Source organism: Tachysurus fulvidraco, chromosome 17, assembly GCF_022655615.1.
Source record: "Tachysurus fulvidraco isolate hzauxx_2018 chromosome 17, HZAU_PFXX_2.0, whole genome shotgun sequence".
Taxonomy (NCBI): domain Eukaryota; kingdom Metazoa; phylum Chordata; class Actinopteri; order Siluriformes; family Bagridae; genus Tachysurus; species Tachysurus fulvidraco.
Genome location: NC_062534.1, coordinates 25,304,213 through 25,306,712, shown reverse-complemented (window position 1 = coordinate 25,306,712; position 2,500 = coordinate 25,304,213). Strand labels below are relative to the sequence as shown.

General features: G+C 46.2%; 1 protein-coding gene across 1 annotated transcript in view; it reads left to right on the top strand.

Annotated features, from left to right (window-relative positions):
• Positions 1-2,500, top strand: part of LOC113636612 (A-kinase anchor protein 13-like) — a 30,838-nt gene that overhangs the window by 14,002 nt on the left and 14,336 nt on the right. The window contains exon 6 of the mRNA XM_047802527.1: positions 1-2,500. This exon is cut by the window's left edge and continues 421 nt beyond it; it is cut by the window's right edge and continues 719 nt beyond it. Coding sequence (XP_047658483.1) covers positions 1-2,500 — 2,500 coding nt within the window.

Below are 2,500 nucleotides of genomic sequence, written 5' to 3'. Positions count from 1 at the left end.
AGACGCACAATAAAATCCAATCTGGCAACACGCAAGAGGGAACGATGGGTCAAACCCAGGGACGCCTCCCTGAAGAAGAAAAAAATAAGGTCAGATGGGACTTACCAGAGGAAAGGGAAGGAGAGCGTAACTCACAGGAAGCCTGTGAGCCGAGCGGGAACCCGCGTCCACTCCATGGACAAACGCACGGAGAGACAAGCTCACGTTTTTACTTAAATCTGGACGTTAATGCGTCGGAAAACATGAAGGAGTCTCAGATCCAGGAAGCAGGAAACGGCAGTGACCGGACACACGAGTCCACCGGCGAAGATTTGGGTTCTATAAATTTTAGCCCCGACATGACTCCAGGTCCCGTCCACAACGTACCTCTGGAACCGTCTCCAGGTGTGGAACAGCTGCTCGGTACAGCGGCAGGAGACCAAACTGACGCTACTTCAGAAACAGCGTCCGATTACTCCGAGCAGATCAGTTCAGATTCTGTAAAAGATCCTTTATCTTGTCCTGATGTACCTGTAGCACCAGGACAAGCGGACAGACAAGCAGACACGCCAGCGCAAGATGTTCCTCTTACACATGAGGAAAGTTGTGGAGAAACCTGCGTCGGTCAGACATCACTTTCCGAGACAGAAGTAAGGTCTTCACCTGGATCTGAAAATAATATCCAACCTATCGTACCTCCAGAGTTATCTTCTCAGATATGTACCAAGTCCCATTTCGGAGGCGAGGAACCATGTCAGGAACATTGTGACTTACAGTCTGATGCTGGAGATGCTGAGATCACAGACACCATGGACCGAGATCCAGAACATCTACCACTCTTTTGGGACCAAAGTTCAACAGTTCCTTCAGGATCAGTGGTGTCTGATTCCAACCCTGAAGAATCAGAAAGTGTTTTAAAGCTCGAAAAGGAGCCGCTGTCATTTCAAACACCTCCCGAGTCACCCTGTGAGTTTTTCTCAGTAGAAGGCTTCAGTTCCGTTTACGCGACATGTCCTGCAGGATCTCCAGAGATCATGGAGGAAGGTTTGCAGGTGGAAACGGAGCTGCTTGAAATGTGTGAAAGCTCTAAAAAGTCACCGGTATCGATTCTGTGTGGTTCCTTCTCCAAACTGACCATCAGGGTAAGTCCTCTCGATCCTCACATTGAGAACACAACATCAGGGACCACCGAGAAAATAGCAACTAGTGCACATGATGGTGATGTAGAAACCTCCGATACGCTTTCTTCAGAGATGGAGGAGTCCAAGGTGGAGGTTATTAAGTTAGAGCAGGAGAATGTCGAGATGTCGGAGAGATCAGAAACATCACAGTTGGTGAGCAACATGTCTGCAGCATCCTTCTGTGATTCTGCATCTGAGGAGAACCTTGGAGGAACAGAAGCTGTAACACCAAATGATCAACCTCCAGAATCAGAAGATGTTCAGGAGGAGTGGATGAAGGTGTCTTCACAGCTTGGTGAGAATCCAGAACTGTTGTCACTGCCATGTGAAACATCGCCTGTGTCCACTTTGGTCTCTGAGAACATCACTGACCCGGATTCTAAGGTCAGAAACTTTGAGGAGAGTAACAACAAAACATCTAAAGACACACAGACTGAGATCATGACCTCGACAGAGACAACATCTCATGTAGAAACATCTCCTGACCATAATCTGAAAGTTATCAACTTTGAGGAAAACATCCTAGAACAACCTCCTGAGATCAAGACATTTGAGGAGAGCATAAGAGAAACATCTCTTGACCTCCATCATGATATCTCCACATCCTCTGAAAATGATCAACCTCCAGAATCAGAAGATGTTCAGGAGGAGTGGATGAAGGTGCCTACACAGCTGGGTGAGAATCCAGAAATGGTGTCACTGCCATGTGAAACATCGCCTGTGTCCACTTTGGTCTCTGAGAACATCACTGACCCGGATTCTAAGGTCATGAACTTTGAGGAGAGTAACAACAAAACATCTGAAGACACACAGACTGAGATCAAGACAACTGTAGAAACATCTCCTGACCATAATCTGAAAGTTATCAACTTTGAGGAAAACATTCTAGAACAACCTGAGATCAGGACATTTGAGGAGAGCATAAGAGAAACATCTCTTGACCTCCATCATGATATCTCCACATCCTCTGAAGAGACAATTGAAGTAACATCTCCTGGTCCACTTTCTGAGGTTAAGATCTCTGAGGAAAGCGTTCAAGACCAACAACCTAACGTCATAATGTTTAAGGAGAGCATCAGACGAACATCTCTGGCCTCCAATCATGATTTCACATCCTCGGTGGAGATGACTGGAGAAGTGTTTCTTGGTCCACTTCTGGAGGTTACCAGCTCTAAAGAAAACCAGCAACTAGAGAAGAGCAGAAATTACCCTCATCACCCCAAACATGAGGTCACGACTGTTGAAGAGAGCATTAGAGGAAGTCTTGAATTCACTCATGATTTCTTCACGCCTTCTGAGGAGACAATTAAAGAAATGTCTTTTGAGGCACTCCATGAAGT